At 48.6% G+C, this 17,270-nt stretch overlaps 2 protein-coding genes across 7 annotated transcripts in view; one reads left to right on the forward strand and one right to left on the reverse strand.

Annotated features, from left to right (window-relative positions):
- Positions 1-9,421, reverse strand: part of LOC119170119 (C2 domain-containing protein 5) — a 68,264-nt gene extending 58,843 nt beyond the window's left edge. For 3 of the 6 annotated variants that reach the window (XM_037421172.2, XM_037421171.2, XM_075879707.1), the window contains exons 1-5: positions 8,912-9,308; positions 8,650-8,755; positions 8,279-8,365; positions 7,005-7,045; positions 234-364 (exon numbers count right to left, since the gene is read on the reverse strand). In XM_037421172.2, coding sequence (XP_037277069.2) covers positions 234-364; positions 7,005-7,045; positions 8,279-8,365; positions 8,650-8,739 — 349 coding nt within the window. In that variant the 5' untranslated portion in view covers positions 8,740-8,755; positions 8,912-9,308. Of the gene's footprint in view, positions 1-233; positions 365-7,004; positions 7,046-8,278; positions 8,366-8,649; positions 8,765-8,911 lie in introns of all 6 variants that reach the window. The other 3 variants (XM_075879690.1, XM_075879685.1, XM_075879682.1) reach the window with 3 other exon arrangements.
- A 250-nt stretch (positions 9,422-9,671) lies between these two features.
- On the forward strand, positions 9,672-17,040 carry Pi4KIIIalpha (phosphatidylinositol 4-kinase III alpha). Its single transcript, XM_037421170.2, has one exon. It carries the CDS (start codon positions 10,039-10,041, stop codon positions 16,312-16,314), a length of 6,276 nt encoding a protein of 2,091 aa, XP_037277067.2. The 5' UTR covers positions 9,672-10,038; the 3' UTR covers positions 16,315-17,040.
- Positions 17,041-17,270: the final 230 nt, after the last annotated feature.

A 17,270-nucleotide genomic window follows, 5' to 3' on the forward strand; every position in this document is an offset into this window, starting at 1 on the left:
ATTAAAAAGATGTACTATGTCTGTATAAAACATACGTACAGTTCGTCCGATATGTCGTGTTAAAAAATGCAAGGAGAAAGACAGAACAATGGAGCAAGAGCTACAATGGCAAGACGTTGACCAAAACTTTCCAATGATTTGTGCGCAGTTACGAAACAATTATACCACTACCCACGGCTATTTCATTTTCTGTTAGTATGAAATCTATGACAATATGACGTAAATAAACTCACCATGCATAGTGTCATAAATAGGAAGCCAGCCAGACAACGTGGACCCCACGTCTTTTCCAAGCAAAGGATTCAAGTCTATGTACACCTTCCCAATGGCATCATTGGCACTATACGTATCATAGTCCATTATCCTGAGAAATGGGGGAAAAAAAGAAAAACTTAGTGACATAAATACGCAGACAATAAGGACCCTGCACTTTCTTCATGCAGAATATTCAGATTAAAGGGACGCTAAAGAGAAAAACACTTTTTCGCGTATCAGCTAAGTACAATTTCACCATCCTGAAAATACTCTTACCACGAGAAAATGCCTGGTAAGCAAAAAAGCATGGAAAAAGAAAATGTGGGTAAAGACGCAACTCTGAGATTCCCGCACCAAACTGTGACGTCATAGATTTCAAAAATCTAAGTCCTACGTAGCTTCTAATCGATAAAAATGAAGTACATTGTCATCTGTGGGTGCTGCAGACATAGCATACAAAGTCTCTGAAAATTTCCATAAAGCCAATGTCACAAACATACAAAAAATACGCTTTTAAATTTCTAACATTACGCACATTGATTTCGGAGCGGAAATGAGACTTCAACCTTGATTTTCTCCGCTAATAATGAACTTCTGATAGCAAAATTTATGGTATTAGAGTTCTCAGAGTGCCCTTTATCCATCTAAGTCAAGTCATTGTTTCTCTATAGGGCCCCTTTAACATAAACATGCTTCATCTGTGCTGCACGTTTCAAAGCGCACTGTACTGAACAATATAAAAAATAAGAGGGCTTTATTTTTGCATATTTGCATAATACGAGCATCTATTTGCAAAAAAAAGACTAAGTGCCCGTGGCCATATAATAAGCATTAAACATATTGAAGTGCTGTAAACATTATTTGAATGAAATGCTAGGTTAGGAACCAAGTCAAGTCAGACCTCGAACACAAATGTTAATGACTGCGCATTAAATATGATACACGTTATCATAATCGGTCTTGGCAAGTCATATGTAGCCTTCAATGTTAAATATAGTGTTAAGGCGTTTACTAGCCGGCAACGAGCGAGAATATGTAATGGCGACAGTCACAGCCAAGCACGGGCTCCCAGCGCGAGCGGCGTCCTTGTTGGGTAGCCCCACTAGAAGGTACTCAAGAGTTCGACCCATTTCAGCGTTCGGAGGCTTCGCTACAATTACCCCGGGGTCGAAGAGGGAGCCGCCTGGCGACCTAACAGCTCGTTACTATGAGCGGGTCATAATAAGCCTTCAGGCGCTCCACGTTGACGATGTCTCGCCCACGGCGGCGCATGTCCGAAGATTGTTCAACGGGTTCGATGAGATAGTTGACGGGTGAGGTGCGCTCGATGACACGGTAGGGGCCTTCGTATTTTGGAAGTAGCTTGGAAGAGGGGCCAGCTGCAGATGTCGGGATCGAGAGCCATACAAGCGCACCAGGAAGGAACGTGGGCTCAGAAGTGGTGGAGCCATCACGAATACTCTTCTGCCGCTCTTGCTCTTGCGTTGTAAAAGTCTTCGCAAGCTCGCGACACTCTTGAGCAAGCCTGGCTGTCTCGGAAATCGGTGTACACTCAGATGGATCCGGCGTGTACGGGAGTATCGTGTCCATGGTGTGCGACGGGTGCCTTCCGTACAGCAAGTAGAAAGGTGAAAAACCAATCGTGCTCTGAGGGGCGGTGTTGTAGGCGTAGGTGACGAAGGGCAGTATATTATCCCAATTAGTGTGGTTGGCAGCGACGTACATAGAAAGCATGTCGCCGAGGGTGCGGTTGAAGCGTTCGGTGAGGCCATTCGTCTGTGGGTGGTAAGCAGTAGTTTTGCGGTGGACAGAATGGCACCCCGTCAGAATGGCTTCGACGACTTCCGACAAGAAGACACGGCCTCGATCGCTGAGAAGCTCTTGGGGTGGTCCGTGGCGCAGTATAAATTGATGCAGCAGGAAGGACGCAACATCGCGCGCAGTAGCCGCAGGGAGAGTGGCGGTTTCGGCGTATCGCGTTAAATGATCAACGGCAACGATGGCCCAGCGGTTACCAGCCGACGTCAGAGGAAGTGGTCCGTACAAATCGATACCTACGCGCCCAAAGGGACGGTCAGGGCAAGGTAACGGTTGCAGACCGGCGTGCGACATGTGGACTGACGGTTTACGGCGTTGGCAAGTGAGGCAAGAGCGAACGAACTGCTGCACATAGCGGTACATGCCGTGCCAAAAGTAGCGTTGTCGAATGCGATGGTAGGTCTTGAATACCCCAGAGTGCGCGCATTGCGGATCTGAATGGAAGGATTCACATATTTCTGACCGCAGACTGCAGGGTATCACGAGTAACCACTGCCGGCCGTCGGCGTCGTAATTGCGTCGGTGTAGAAGGCCGTCACGGATGGTGAAATGGCGAGCTTGATGACGCAAGGCACGCGTGGATGGCGTTGCGGATGGATCAGAGAGCATGTCGATGAGCGTGCCGATCCAATTATCCTTTCGCTGTTCGGTAGCGATGATGTCAACATCAATGGCAGAAACAGCAGCCGTGGATACTGAGCAGAGCACATCACCTTCAGGCAGAGGGGAGCGCGAGAGGGCGTCGGCGTCAGCATGCTGGCGTCCGTTGCGGTACAGCACGCGGATGTCGTAGTCTTGTAAGCGAAGAGCCCAACGGGCGAGACGGCCTGAGGGATCCTTCAATGAAGAAAGCCAGCGTAGTGCATGATGGTCGGTGACGACATCGAATGGGCGACCATACAAATAAGGTCGAAACTTTGTAAGAGCCCAGACGATCGCCAGGCACTCTTTTTCCGTGACGGTGTAGTTTTTCTCGGCTCTCGTGAGCGTACGGCTTGCATATGCTACGACATATTCAGGGAATCCGGGTTTTCGCTGCGCCAGGACAGCGCCGAGGCCTACGCCGCTGGCGTCTGTGTGCACCTCCGTTGGGGCTGTAGGGTCGTAGTGGCGTAGAATGGGAGGCGACGTCAACAAATGGCGGAGCTTCGCGAACGCGTCGTCGCACTCGGATGACCATGAATTGAAGGGCCCGTTACATCCAAGGAGCTTCGTCAGCGGTGATATGATCGTGGCAAAATTTCGTATGAAGCGTCGGAAGTAGGAGCACAGGCCCACGAAACTACGCAGTTCTTTGACAGATGCAGGTTTGGGGAATTCGGCCACGGCCTGAAGCTTGGCAGGATCAGGAAGAATGCCGTCTTTGGACACGACGTACCCCAGTATGGTGAGTTGCCGTGCTGCAAAGCGGCACTTTTTCAGATTTAGTTGCAAGCCGGCATTGCTCACACGTGCGAAAACTTCTTTCAGACGTTGGAGATGCGTGGAGAAATCCGGAGCAAAGACAATGACATCGTCGAGGTAACACAAGCACGTGTACCATTTCAAGTTGCGCAGAACGGTGTCCATCATGCGCTCAAAGGTCGCAGGTGCATTACATAGACCAAACGGCATGACGTTGAACTCGTACAATCCGTCTGGCGTGATGAAGGCGGTCTTTGGTCGAGCGTCGTCAGCCAAGGGTACTTGCCAGTACCCCGAGCGCAGATCGAGAGAAGAAAAAAAATCGGCTCCATGAAGGCTGTCAATCGCGTCATCGATGCGTGGCAGTGGATAAACATCTTTGCGAGTGATCTTATTGAGCCGTCTGTAGTCCACACAGAACCGCACAGAACCGTCTTTCTTCGCAACAAGAACAACAGGAGACGCCCATGGACTGTCCGAGGGCCGAATAACATCGCGTCGGAGCATATCGTCAACCTGATCATTAATTACTCGACGTTCAGCAGGCGACACGCGATATGGACGTTGCCGTAAAGGTGGATGGGCACCAGTGTCGATGCGATGCGTAACAACGGACGTGCGACCGAGAGAACTTCGCCCGACATCGAAAGAAGAACGATATTCTTGCAACAGGTCCAGAAGTTGGGAACGCTGTACGGCCGTAAGGTTGTCAGCGATGGAGGGGCCAAATACATCAGCAGATGACGAATCAGAAGTGGAAACAGCATTGATGGTACACGACCTGGGACCGTGCGTGTCATCGGGTACGTCCAGGACTTGTGCGTCGTCGACTGGTTCCACTCTGCCGAGACATTCCCCTCGAAGCAAGGTAACAGCATACGGGGACGGGTTGGTTACAAAAATAGCAGTGTTGCCCTGGTTGACCTGCACGGTCGCGAAAGGTACTAGCAACCCTCTCCTGCTGCAAGCGCGGTCAGATGGCGAAACAAGTCCAGTGGTGTCGGAGAGACCAGCGCAGTAGACAGACACAGCCGTCGTCGAGTTTGGAGGCACTGTTGTATCGTCTTTCGTTAGAATCTTGCTCAGTGTCGGGGGACTGTCTTCTGGCGTCAAATGCGAGAAGGGTGAGAGTTCAATTTCGGCGGCGGCACAATGGATGACGGCGTCATGGCGGGAGAGAAAGTCCCACCCCAGGATGACGTCATGAGAGCATGCCTGAATGACGATGAACTGGGCGACATACAGAACGTCCTGGATGACAACGCGAGCTGTGCACCCTGCTGTAGGATAAATGCGGTGCAAACTTGCAGTACGGAGGGATAACCCAGAAAGTGGCGTCGTCACTTTTCGAAGTAAGCGGCAGAGTTTTTCGTCCATAACTGATACGGCAGCTCCAGTGTCAATAAGCGCCGATGCACAAACACCGTCCACAAACACGTCAATGACATTCGAGGGGCTGCTCTGAGGGCTTTCACATTGCGATAGCGTCGCAGTCCTTGCCTCGGGGACTGCGACGACTAGTTTTCCCGCTCATGAGCTGCCGCACTTGGCCGCATGGGGGACAGGGAACGACGTCGTGGAGACGGCGATCGTCGAGATGGACCTGGGCGAGATCGAGGTGGCATAGACGGCGGTTCATCGCGATAAGGACGGCTGAAATGGCCAGCAACAGGTGAAGAAATTGGAGCCGGCTGTACGCGATGGCAATAACGGGCCACGTGACCGGCGTAACCGCACGCAAAGCAGATGGGCCGGTTGTCGGGTGTGCGCCATCTGTTCACCGGGGTAGGTCTCACCCACGTCGCAAGGGCTGATGGACGGAACGGTGGCTGCATGGTGGACTGAAGCTGAGGCTGAGGGGTTACGTCAACATACGTAGCGGGAACACCCGCTGCAAAGGACGGAGGTCGAGCGGCAGCTTCGGCGTAAGTCAGAGGGGCGGTTGCTGGAACGACTTGGGGCGGCCTGGCGACCACTTGCGCGTAACTCAGGGGCGCAGGAGCCGGAGGCTGTGGGGGGTGGTACGCAGGCATTACCTCCGCTATTTCCTGTTCAATCGCTCGACGGATGGGAGGGAGAAGGGTAGTAGGCTATTGTTGAACAGTCGGTTGGTGGGCGAAGGGCAGGAGCGAGAACTGACGTGCGATTTCCTCACGGATGAAGGACTTTAGTTCTGCCATCAACGCCACTTGGTCACAACTGGCCTCCAAGCCAGCAAGCGTTGCAGCTCGTGGTGGGGAGCGTCGGGTCATCGAACGCTGCCGGCGGAGCTCCTCGTAGCTCTGGCACAGTGTGATGACCTCAGCCACTGTGCCGGGGTTTTTGGCGAGCAGCATCGTGAAGGCATCATCGTCAATGCCTTTCATGATGTTCCGGATCTTTTCAGACTCGGACATGGTGGGATTAGATTTGTTGGATAGGTCCAGGACGTCTTCAATATAGCTCGTGAATGACTCACCAGCCTCCTGAGCACGTTCACGCAAGCGCTGCTCGGCTTGCAGCTTGCGAACAGCAGGGCGGCCGAAGACGTTGATGATTGCGGTCTTGAAATCGGACCAGGTGGCAAAATCGGACGCGTGGTTGTTATACCACAAACTGGCAACACCCGTAAGGTAGAATACCAAGTTGGTCAGCTTGCCGTCCTCATCCCATTTGTTGGGGACGCTCACGCGCTCGTAAATAGCGAGCCAGTCCTCCACGTCAGTGCCATCAGCGCCAGTGAAAATGGGTGGATCGCGGATTCTGGGGACACCGGGACAAGGGGGTGGCATTGGAGGAGGCGTTTGCTGAGAAGCGTCGTGGTACATAGTAGATGGCAGGGTACGTGATCGTAGCTCCAAAGGCATAGACAGGGATCGCAGCACTCTCCACCAAATTGTTAAGGCGTTTACTAGCCGGCAACGAGCGAGAATATGTAATGGCGACAGTCACAGCCAAGCACGGGCTCCCAGCGCGAGCGGCGTCCTTGTTGGGTAGCCCCACTAGAAGGTACTCAAGAGTTCGACCCATTTCAGCGTTCGGAGGCTTCGCTACAATAGTTATATTCTTCATTGGCTGCCCAACTTTGAGATAATAAGCTCAATTTTATATGATAGAACAGATTTTTTATCATCAAATAACTAATGTAACAATAATGGTTAATATCACATGATAATTATACCAATTAAAATAAATTTGAGCATGTAGGGCAGTGACAATGTACACAAAACACTGCATAAAAGCCCGAAGAATACAATGTGATTTAATATGAAGGGCCAACTCATCAAATTTTGGCAGAGAGGTGGTATGATTCAACATCTCGAAAACTGGAAAACTGAGTTGGACCCCTATTAACATGCCTACATGTTAGAACTATTGTTACAACATATATATTACAATGAAGTTGAATGAGCTAGTATAAATGCCACACTTCGCACATTTCGTTTCTGCAAAAAAAAAAAAGAAGACATCCAAATAGACTGAGAAGCCCGCAGGTCACTGTGTGTTTGAATGTTACACTTCAATAGAAGTACAAGAAAGAAAATTACCTGATTTGCAGCGGCTCATCTTGAAGTTCCTCATCATCAACCTGAAAAGACAAAAGGCTGAACTTGAGCAAAGCAGCACATGACACGTTTAACCCTGCTTAATTGTGAATTTATATTACTTTTATTTTTGAAAGGGTAAATACTTCTGATGATATCTCACTGATAATACTTGATCTTTATCTCACTGCAAAGCAGTGGTGAATGTTACTCCAGCTTCACATAACTACTTCTGGTGACAATTTCCTCTGGCTAAAACATAGATCCTGATGACTCCAGAACTTTTTCGGCAGAGAAGCTTCTGGGTGCTTGGGAACATGCTCGTCTTTAAGGCACGTGCTATGAAAGCAAAACTTTCGAGTGTAGTACATGTCCCCACGTAGGATAGTGTGTCTACTGCAACTCATTGTACTATACTGCAGTCACTTATAATACCTTTCTTTTCCCTTACTCCCGCGAGGAGTAGCAGACTAGAAACTAGCTTCCAGGCCAACCCCTCCTCTTTTCTTACTAAACATCTTCTTTCTCTTCTGGCTTAACTTATCGCCTCAAAGGTGCTGCTGTAATGGTGCCCTGTTTAAGCATTTATCCACTAACCACATGTCATCAATCCTGATGCCCTCTAAGTGCAACTAACATTTGATCTGCCAAGATGCGCTGTGCAGTGTTGTGAAAGAGCCAGTAGCTATGCTTGCAAGTGTACAGTACTCCTAGTGAGCCATGTCGGCTTTAATATGAAAAAGTATGCTTTGAAATCTCTAACATCCAGCTTACAGTGTGAAGCAGTGGAACATGGATTTCACAGCAAGATATCCTAAGAGTTTTAATCTCCATTGTCTCTACTAACAACCAACTTGATTGATTGAATGGTATGTCAGGTTTAACGTCCCAAAACTACCATATGATTATGAGAGATGTTGTAGTGGAGGGCCCCGGAAATTTTGACCACCAGGGGTTCTTTAACGTGCACCCAAATCTGAGCACACGGGCCTACAGCATTTCCACCTCCTTCGGAAATGCAGCCGCTGCAGCCGGGATTCGATCCCACGACCTGCAGGTCAGCAGCCGAGTACCTTAGCCACTAGACCACCGCGGCGGGGCTAACAACTGACTTGTTACAACAAAATTACTTAAAAGTATATATATTCTAGTGTGCTTTTTTTGGTTTCCCCTGATGCTACAGAAGCTATATGCACACACCTTATTCGGCTATGATATGTACAAATCCATGTTGAACTCATGCAAGAAAGAAAACGGACAGTTGTGTGAAAACTCACCTCAAAACGAAACCAGTCAGAGTTCCACTGTGGGTTGAGTGATTTCTTGCATATTTCTGTTTTGAAGCATGTATTGCCAAGTTTAACCTGCAAGTATTGACAAAATAAATGCAGTCACAAGATTGGGCACTATCTAGATTCATTTTTCTATAAGTCTGAAAAGGTCAATTTTGTTTTCTTGTAAAGATACACCACAAGTAACAGTACCTTGGTGAGATTATTTTTTTTTTTTTAGACTTGTTATGGGCTTCCCATGTAGAGCTTTCTGCTGCTTGCTTATTACCAGATTATGGCTTTCCTTTTATCAGATTCATGAAATAGTCTAAGATTAACATTACAGTACTTGTTAACAAAAAAAAAAATGTGCTCACCTCGCCAAATGCATCACAGGCTTCGCTTGCTCTGTCCATGATGGGCAGGCTCCTCGCCGCCAACAGCTTGACCCTTACTTTACCAGGCATTGTCCTACTCGAGCGCCTGAAAGTTCTGCGTCGCGAAAAGTTGTACATTAGTTTACGTTTTCCATCTTTCTACACTTATCCAGAGATGCGTATAGCGTATAACTGGATTATAGAGAGCCCCGCCAGCACGCGAAACCAAACAACCACCGAGCACTGAGAAAAAAATACTCACGCCCCTTGCCAACGCTGGGAGCTCAGACAGACACAGGAACCATCGCAGTCGTCTCTCGGAGTGCAACACACCACACGTGGCCTGGAAACGAACGCGGGGGCACTCGGTTACGGAGAGGTCAGTCAGCTGCGCGCATACGCAATCAGCTGACCACTGTTTTGACACACGCAGAGGTCAGCATGCCGTGCAATTTGATGTTCCCGCGCACTGGCGGCTGCACTATCCGTAAAGCATCGCATTGCAACCGTTATGCAAACGCTGGAAGGGAGAGACGGGCTACTTCTCTCCGTTTATTCACACGGGGACACGACACACGCTCTTGACGACGCAGCACAAGGGACGAGCACGCCGAACGGGTGGGCGCGGGGCTCACCAGGAGCTTCATAGCATGTCAGGCTTTAAGAGTTGGCAGTCTTCTACGCATCTGCGTCATATCTGAAGAACGTGAACGCGAGCACAACACAAGCGAAGGTGTGGGATACGGCTCCATGAAACTCGGAGCGCTTGCACGGGCAGGGCTGGGAGGAGCTGCGAAGGGTAAACGGAAACCACAGAAAACGGTGACTATTTTTTTCTTTTCTTTTTTTAAAAGAAAGTAGCAGGTATTACTTCTTTTTGTAGTTGTAGAAAGTTCAAAAACGGGACACGCTGCGCAGCTATAATTTTTATTAGAAGAAATTTTACACATAGCGAAAAATAGTTGCCAGAATAAACGACTCAATTAGTGCGCCACCTCCGAAACCCGAGAAGAAGGAATCTCTGCGATCGAATGTCCGCTGCGCCGCTGTCGCTTCCGCATATGCGGTAAAGAGTAGTAGGTGTGCCGCGGACATCGTAGCGGCTCCTCGAACAACGGTTCACGAATCATTTGATCGCTTCGCTTCGCCGATCTGATTGTATGCAACGAAGCTTCTGACGCTACGAGAATGCCAGTCGAAGAAGATCGGAGCCATTCCGTGACAGCGACCGGTGTCTCGAGCAACGACCGAAACCTCCAAGCAAAACTTTCGATGTACTGGTAGAAGAGGCGAACCTGTTGACAGGCCGTTCCGTTATTATGCTGTGACGACAGTGGGAAGTGTTCAGTGTCACCCGCCAGTGACGCCTCAGGCTTCGAGCAAGCGACAATGGCGGTTTCGTACAGCGACCGTAAGTTCTTCTTCACTGCTGTGCAACACTTGGCTCGATCTCTTGCCTGCATGAGACCGACGCCCCCCGACAAGCTTGATAACTTGCTGCGACTTTGCCCGCAAGAATTGTCGCCGCAGGGAACATTTCGAATCGACCAACGTGGACAGGAAGCTGTCATCGCTACGGGCATCTACTTTCTCGAATCGGGCTTCCAGTACAAGGACAAGATCGTACCTTATTTCCTCAAACTGCTTCGCGGACTTAGCAAAGCTGTATGGTTGGATGAAATTAAGCTGAACGATCAAGAGCGCATCCCTGTCTGTGAGCGCTTCGCATTCTGTCTGGGAACCTTACTCAGCGACATCGCTTACCTTTGCGAAGATTTGCGCGACGAGATTATCAGTGCGCAGATTGACTTCTTGGCGGTGCTAGTGAGCATCTGCAAAAGTTTTGCGGACGCGCAGACGCCGCGCGGTAGCACGGGAAAAGTAACCCTATGCCGTGCCATTGTACCCCTGCTCATCGGCACTGCACGGGCGCTCGGCAGGGCGAAGGCATCGTCGCCGCCTCTTTTCTGCGAGATATTTCCGCAGCCAACGAAGGTAGTGCCTTCGACCGAAGATGCGCAGCGGCCTCGAAGTAACAGCAATGCGGGAAACACGCTACCGAAGCGGCGCACTTTCAACAACTTCAGGCCCATCATTCCACGATCACTGTCCGAATTAAGCCAACTCACTCACAACAGGAACAAGTCGTGTAACGATTATGACGATGACGAGCTTTCGAGAAGATCATCACTTCAGAGTCAGTCTTCCGTAAATTACGATCCCACTACATACTTCTTTAGCAAGCATGGATCGAGCTACTCACAAATGCATGGGACACCGAGGATTCAGAACCCGCTCATGCTTTCCATCAGCAAGCTGCAAACAATCCTCGGGCTTGCCAAGAAGATCCTCGCAAAAGACCTTTTGCAATTTCTGGATAACCAAGCTTTAGAAGTGTACAGCACTGGACAGTTGAGGCTGTTTCCGTACAAGTCGTTCAACGAGGTGCTGAACTTGGTGATGCTGATGTTGCTCCAAGAGCTTCTGTGCCACCAGACTGGTCATCCGGCACCCTTCACCAAAGATGTGCAGGAGTTTGTAAAAGTGCTTTTTTTGAATGGCCAGACAGAACTGCAGAGCAAAAATCATGACGCCTGCGAAAAAGAAGACAGGGAGACAAACTATGCAACCGCCAACCGGTTCAAATTGAATGTGCAAGCCAATGCAGCCTGTGTTGATTTGCTGGTATGGGCCACTACTGACGAAAATGGAGCCGAAACATTGTGTGGATTTTTGTATGATAAAATTAACTCCCCATGCAATGTCAAGCTGGCTTTAGGCCATATGCCGTTATTGCTCGTTTGTCTGGAGGGATTTGGCAAGCTAGCCGAGAAGTTCCCCATCATTGCTCAGACAAGCATATCGACGCTGCGGGACTTCTTGGTCAACTCATCTCCCATTCTGACAAAGCTCCACTACCAGAACAGCCACTCTGCCTCTAGAACTGGAGGAGCAGGAGCAGCTGGCATGGGCATCGGAGAGCCTTCGCAAGCTAGCCACAAGTCAGGAACACTGAGCACTTCTATGGCAGCATATGAGAAGCTTCGTGACACAGCTATCGAAAACCTATGCAGGGCACTGCGTGTGGGTCTGCAGCAAGACCCAGAGTGTGTTCAGGCCTTTTTGGCATCGGTGTCTATCAAGCTCTACCAAGCAGAGAACAAAGACCTTGAGCCTAGTCTAGTGGCGACCAACACTATCTTGGCTCTTGGTCATGTCGCGGTAACATTAAAAGACACCCCAAAGACGACTAAGTCTATCCTTCAGTTCTTCCAGCAAAAATTCTGCCAGCCTGCATCACCCCTCGACTCGCTCATCATCGATCAGCTGGGCTGCATGGTGATTGCGAAGGTTGATCACACTGTTTACGAGGAAATCATGAAGATGTTCACCATGATCACCGTGGAGTCCAGCTCTGCGTACAACGTGGGCAGTGTCGAGGACAGAAAGCAAGGCTACCGCCACGTTTCCCTAGCAGTGATAAACGCTTTAGCCAATGTATCAGCCAGCCTGCAAGGTGAAGAAGATCAGCTAGAACTTTTGGGGACTTTGCTTGAACTGTTTGTGCAGTTGGGGTTGGAGGGCCGCAGGGCCAGTGAGAAACAGGCGGCACTTAAGGCCTCCAGCAGCGCTGGAAACCTAGGAGTCCTCATTCCAGTGATCGCAGTGCTCATTCGGCGCCTTCCCCCAGTCATTGATCCCAAGCCTAGACTTCATAAATTATTTTGGGACTTCTGGCTTTACTCTGTCGTCATGGGATTTACGTCAGAGTCTGGTTTATGGCCGCGAGAATGGTACGACGGTGTACGTGAAATAGCTGCAAAGTCCCCGCTTCTAGTTTCCAAGGAACACTTGCGTTCAGTACTGCAGTACAACTCGGCAATTCGTAACGACACAGTCTCGCTTGGTGAGCTGCAGGAGTTGAAGAACCAAATTCTGAAGCAACTCAAAACTGAGCACTCGCAGGATGTAAGTGCTGTCGTGAACAAGCTGAATTTTTCTCAGTGCACATACCTGCTGTCTGTGCTAAGACTCGAAACTCTGCGAGTGCAAAACTTGCATGGTGAAAACAGCTTCCAAAATATGATGAAGTACATGGAGTTCTCAACAATACAAAAAGACAAAGCAGGAATGTGGCAGTGCATCATGGCTGTTGCTGACAAGGTTTTTATGGTTCTGTTAGATGTTATGTCTAACAAGCCCAGGAAGAAGGAGAGAGATGAGGAACTGGAGAAGCATGCTACATTCTTGCTCTTGAAGTTCAATCATCCGCAAAAGCAAATCAGACGTGTTGCCGACAAGTACCTTTCTGCACTTGTAGATACATTTCCTCATCTGCTTTGGAGTGGAAAGGTACTGTGGACAATGCTCAACATTCTCCATGTTCTGGCCAAATCACTTGAACTAGATCCAAATGAACTGATTTCAGAGTTGCCTGTCCCTGGTACTTCATACGCCCTGACCTTAACAGACACCATGGAAGCGAGAGAAAGCATTGTCCAAGATTTTGCTGCTAGGTGCCAAGGCATCGTTCAAGAGGCCGTCAAGTGGGCTCCAATCATAACAAGATCACATTTGGAAGAGTACCTGGCCTGTTACTCATACACTGCGGATGGTCTCACTCAACACAGTGGAGTTGCCTTGGCTATCGAGAGTGTCCTGCAGTTTGCTGGGCTAAACAACTACTCTGCACCATTGCCATCATCGACCTTGGACAAGTGGCCGAGCTGCGTAAAGAACAACTGTTCAGAATTTGTTTGCTCGATGGGCCTGCGATGCAGATTTGCGGGTGAAATCACAGGGCTTCTGATGGGTGCTGAAGATGCAGAGGAGAAGCACAAAGAACTCTCTGCACAGCTTCTGTCTCAATTGAAGCAGAGCTGGGAAAAGAAAGATGAGCGCATGCACAAAGAGTGCATCTTTCGCGTTTGTGCACTTCTCATTCACTGTTCTGGTACTGACAGAACTTTGCTTCACGCGCTGTGTTGGTCGCCTGTGGAACTTTTTACAGAAGAGGCTGTGAGAGGCACAGTGTCATGTTGGCAGTGGCTTCTTGCTGCCAGGCCTGATCTAGAGCTTCAGTTTCTCCAAGAAATGTCTGCTGCTTGGCACATGACAGTAGACAAAAAAATAGGTCTGTTTTCAGAAGACCCGTCGCAGACGGATCCCTCTGCTGCTCACGAGGGAGTGGTATTGGAACCAAAACCACCGTTTGTACAGCCTCACACTATCTGGGTACGGTTCCTTGCAGAGCGCATTGAAACAGCCAAGTACAGCAGCCTTGACCAAGTTGAAATTTTCGCTCATATATTACACCGGTCTTTCTCCGTAAACATAGGCCATGACAAAAACCACTGCTGCCGACATGTTGCGGCAGTTGGTACTCAGTTTCGGTTGTTAACTGCTGGCCTATCTTTGCTTCAAGGTGATGTGCTGCCCCATGGTATTGGGAAGAGTGTGCTCCGCGAGCGCATTTATTCAGCAGCTCTTGATTACTTTTGTGGGCCTCAAATGTGCCCAACGCAACAAGGTGCTGATCTGCGTGATGACATCAATGTTCTGGTCAAGTTCTGGCTGGCAGTTCACGCTGACAAGAAGTACCTTAAGGCTACTGCTATCTCTGACATTTGGGAAACAAGTGCGCAGAGCAACCTTTCAGTGATCATGAATCCAGATCTCCGTGGAAGTACTGAAGTACTCCAGTCAAGATCAACGCCAACCGGCTGGATCAACACGGTACCCCTCAGTAGTAACATGTCAACAATATCCCGAAGGTCTTCTGCTGGGCGTGGCTCAGCAATGAAAGATGCATCAACAGAAATCTTTGTGAGAGATTACCTGAAGAAGCGAAACCTTATTCTTGGTTTGCTGGCTGTAGAAATAGAGTTTCTTATCACTTGGTACAACCCCTTGTCTACTTGGGAGCGCAGTATCACTGGAGAGGACGCTATTGCCACATGGCGAAGCCAGCCTGTCGTTGACAGAAGTATGAAAGAAGTAGCTAGGCTGTCCTGGGAAACCTCTCCATGCCTGGCCATTTACGTCCCTTGTCGTTTTAAGACGTCGGACACTATTCGTGCAGAAGTATCTCGCCTTGTGCAGCAAAACCCAACAGCAGTTTGTCATCTTCCAGAAGCATTGCAGTATCTCACAACACCAGAGAGTGTGCTGGGTGACCTTCCAAACTTAAACCACATGTTGACATGGGCGCGCATCTCACCTATCAAGGCCCTTGCATACTTCTCAAGGCAATTTCCGCCACATCCAATAACAGCCCAGTATGCAGTCTATGTGCTGTCATCCTTTCCTCCAGACACGGTGCTCTTTTACATACCTCAAATAATGCAAGCAGTACGCTATGATGCAATGGGGTATGTCACAGAATTTATCAAGACTGCTGCCAGCAAATCTCAGCTCCTTGCTCACCAAATGATCTGGAACATGAAAACTAACATGTATCTAGATGAAGAAGGAACACAGCAGGATCCGGATCTGTACGAGCACTTTGACCATATTATGCGTCATATTGTTAGCTGCCTTTCAGGGTCCGCTAAGCAGTTTTATGAAAGAGAATTTGACTTCTTCCAGAAGATCACTGCCATTTCCGGGGAGATTAGAGTGTTTCCTAAAGGTGCAGAACGCAAAAAGGCATGCCTCAATGAACTGTCCAAGATTGTTGTTCAGCCTGGCTGCTACTTACCATCAAATCCGGAGGCTGTTGTCATAGACATTGATTATAAGTCCGGCACCCCCATGCAGAGTGCAGCTAAAGCTCCGTTCCTTGCCCGCTTCAAAGTCTGCAGATGTGGAATCAAAGAACTAGAGTCGAAGGCAATGAGCGTCTCACAGTCAGGCATGCAGCAACTGGGCATTGGAAATGAGTATTGGCAAGCCGCAATCTTCAAGGTTGGTGATGATGTGCGCCAAGATATGCTGGCTCTACAAGTGATCAGCCTATTCAAAAACGTGTTCAACCAGGTTGGATTAGACTTGTACCTGTTTCCCTATAGAGTTGTAGCCACAGCACCTGGTTGTGGCGTGATTGAATGTGTCCCAAATGCAAAGTCTCGTGACCAGCTTGGTCGGCAAACGGACATCGGCATGTACGAGTATTTCATCAAGAAGTACGGTGACGAGTCGACAACAGCATTCAGAGAAGCCCGTCGAAACTTTATCAAGAGTATGGCGGCCTACAGTGTTGTTGGTTTTCTTCTTCAGATCAAAGACCGTCACAATGGCAACATCATGCTGGATACCGATGGACACATCATCCACATAGACTTTGGCTTCATGTTTGAGAGTTCGCCAGGTGGGAACCTTGGCTTTGAGCCAGACATCAAGCTTACCGATGAAATGGTAATGATCATGGGTGGGAAGATGGAAGCCGCCCCATTCCGCTGGTTCATGGAGCTTTGCGTGCGGGCTTACCTGGCAGTACGGCCATATCGCGAGGACATTGTCACCTTAGTCTCACTAATGCTTGACACTGGTCTTCCCTGTTTCAGAGGGCAAACAATTAAGCTGTTAAGGTCGCGGTTTGCTCCACTTGCTGCTGAGAAAGAGGCAGCGGCATACATGCAGAAGATCATCAGGGACTCATTCCTGAACTTCAGGACACGCACTTATGACATGATCCAGTACTATCAAAACCAGATTCCGTACTAAGCAGCATTTGCTCTTCCACTCAAAGGGATGGCTAATGCAGAGGCACCAGCATTAATCTGTCCTTGGTGGAACGAATAGTTATTAGCTTCACCTGGCGCTATGTTCGGTGGCACCACTTAGCTTTGTCTGTGAACTTGTTTAAGTGTTTAGGCATCTTGCTTGTATAGTGTGTCACTTTTGTTTATTGATCTTTTGGGTTGTATGTCGTCCTTCGTTGTCTCTGCTGCAGGACCAATAATATGAACACTTTTGTTTTATTCTGGGAGTGATTATAGATGCTCACCAATATTGTTTACTTTTGTGGTACACTTTTGGCTCCTGCCTGTAGTGTGTCTGTTGCATCTGTGAGCTTCAGCTCATATAGATCTGTTTTGTGATTGAACAAGATGTGGACAAATTGAGTTGCATTGCTCATGGCTCTGCATCACAGACCCTGAGAGTTATTTATCCAGATTATTTCAATTCTTAGTTGTGAAATACATTGTACAGCAATCAACTGCAGGGATTTTAGGTTAATGCCAAGTCCTAGGTGAAGTTCCTTGTATGCAATGTTTCCAATGTAAGAAAAATTTGTTGCATCAATCTTTGGTGCGGCGAATGTTTCACGATGCTTGTGTTCTAGAAATCTGGTCCTCACAGCCATTGCGGTGTCGTACATCATGCAATTGAGAACTGTAGATCCAGATACACAGATGTTTTAGTGTAAGATGCTCTAGTGCATTATATATTTGAACAAATGTGTACATCTGTAACATCAACAGCTGATGTTGTTACGAAAACCTGTGATAATTTTTTTTGAGCTTGTAGCAGGCGGTGCTTGTTTGCAGTGCAACAATTCTTTCTTTTCGTTGTTATCCATGTAATAATAATGTATATGTCAGTGTTAATAAAGATTTTACTTAGCACACGATGATATGTAGTTGTTTCATTTCTCAATAATTTGAATGTGATACAAC

This window comes from Rhipicephalus microplus, chromosome 2, assembly GCF_043290135.1.
Source record: "Rhipicephalus microplus isolate Deutch F79 chromosome 2, USDA_Rmic, whole genome shotgun sequence".
NCBI lineage: Eukaryota > Metazoa > Arthropoda > Arachnida > Ixodida > Ixodidae > Rhipicephalus > Rhipicephalus microplus.

What these genes read in the sequence shown, in the direction of transcription:
- Pi4KIIIalpha (XM_037421170.2), top strand. Translation starts at nt 10,039, where the DNA reads ATGGCGGTTTCGTACAGCGACCGTAAGTTCTTCTTCACTGCTGTGCAA.